Below are 1,619 nucleotides of genomic sequence, written 5' to 3'. Positions count from 1 at the left end.
TATTTGAATACTGGCAAGATGCTAACACAATAAACTGTACATAAAAACAACACAAATAAAATCAGAGTACAAACTACAAACAGGGGATATCAGATTGTATTCTTGTGAACAGGTGTCCGCGAAAAGTACGACCCACACAACGGTGAGAATGTATCTTCTATCAGATTTGACCACTGTCTGTGTGCAAGAGCCACACGTGACACGAAACTAGAACCAAAAAACTTAAAATTAAGAGTAGATATGGATGCTAAAACCCACTGCGTCCCACAGTTAAAACCATTTGCTAGTTATGGGAAGGTCCTAAAGAAAACAGAAACGCAAGGATGTATAAACAAAACAGGCGTTTATTAATAGCCTTACAGTAGTGATATGTTCGCATGAAAAGCATGTTGAAACCTAAGAGGCTTAAGTCTGTAAAGACTACTGTTAGCAAATTAAAATTTAAACATACCCTCTGAACTACAGTACACCTAGTGGCACTACGGTAAGTCTGAAGGTTTATAACTCTAAAATCTGGGTTTCGATACCCATGATGGGCACAGCACAGATAGCCTACTGTGTGGCTTTTGATTAGCTACAAACAAACATATCTAAACTGCAGTAACAATATAATGCATGATACTATAATATATATACTCCATAAAACCTCGTTTTGTCAACATTTTTATAACATTCTCCATAATTTTGAAGACAATATGGGAGAGCTCTTACAAACTAACCACACTTTCAATTAAAACAACAGAAATAAGACAAATTAGGAACAACCTTACCATGAAATAGCAGTGATCTAGAGCTGTAGTTACTTTTTACTATGCGATTGTTAGTACCACATTTAATACCTGCCAGCTACCTTTTTGTCAAGTAATGTAATTTTTAGGACTGATGTTCTTTTACAGAAGAGTTTGTCTGGTTAAATTCTTGCTTGAATTTGGTAATCTTGGTAAACAACTCCTATTCCAAAATGTTTTTCTTTCTTATTAACTAACCATCAGATAGATATTTTTAACTTTCAAATTTCAAGCCAGTTGATGAACAGACTGAGATCGTAGGTCAAACATATCCGTCACAACTATGAACATTTTCATAATTCTGTAATTACAGTAACTTCGTTGTGAAGAGGCACAGAAGGAAATCGAAGAACAAAATACAAAAGATCGACACGTATTTCGCCCTCAGTGAAATTAACAACAAAATTACTTTTTTTTTCTGTAGTGAAATTGACATGTTCGTCGGAGGCAATGAAACTAACTTTGAAAACTCTGGAACCTTTTGATGGAAGAATTTTTGCGAAATCAGCACCACACAAATGTGAGACCTATGGCAACAGAAGGACCAGCACCATATTCGAACTCCCTCTAGTTTCGGAGAACTGTGGTGGTAGGAAGGAGGTAAAATGTTTTGTAGTTTTCTGTGTGGCTAAGCAACCAAATATATAGTAAATAGTTGATGATGAAAAGTAAGTGAAAATATCTGAACAACAATAAAATAACGCATCACTTAAAATGAGAAGATAAATTGTATAGAATTACCAGGCTATCTTCTGGTCATCAGCTGATAATCAAATTTCTACATAGGACATTTATCATACCTTCAGTATCATAGGGTCATGGAAAAAAGTG

The 1,619-nt window shown here is 35.0% G+C and overlaps 1 protein-coding gene across 1 annotated transcript in view; it reads left to right on the top strand.

Moving 5' to 3' along the window:
• The window catches only part of LOC106472986, a gene marked incomplete at its 3' end in the record, with an annotated part of 32,705 nt that extends 31,317 nt beyond the window's left edge, over positions 1-1,388 (top strand). The window contains exon 6 of the mRNA XM_013933660.1: positions 1,213-1,388. Within this exon, the coding sequence (XP_013789114.1) occupies positions 1,213-1,388 (176 nt within the window). The remainder of the gene's footprint in view (positions 1-1,212) is intronic.
• Between the last annotated feature and the right edge of the window lie 231 nt (positions 1,389-1,619).

Source organism: Limulus polyphemus, unplaced genomic scaffold (genome assembly GCF_000517525.1).
Source record: "Limulus polyphemus unplaced genomic scaffold, Limulus_polyphemus-2.1.2 Scaffold5792, whole genome shotgun sequence".
Classification (NCBI taxonomy): domain Eukaryota; kingdom Metazoa; phylum Arthropoda; class Merostomata; order Xiphosura; family Limulidae; genus Limulus; species Limulus polyphemus.
The sequence above is the reverse complement of the archived record's forward strand: the minus strand, read 5'-3'. Positions and strand labels throughout refer to the sequence as shown.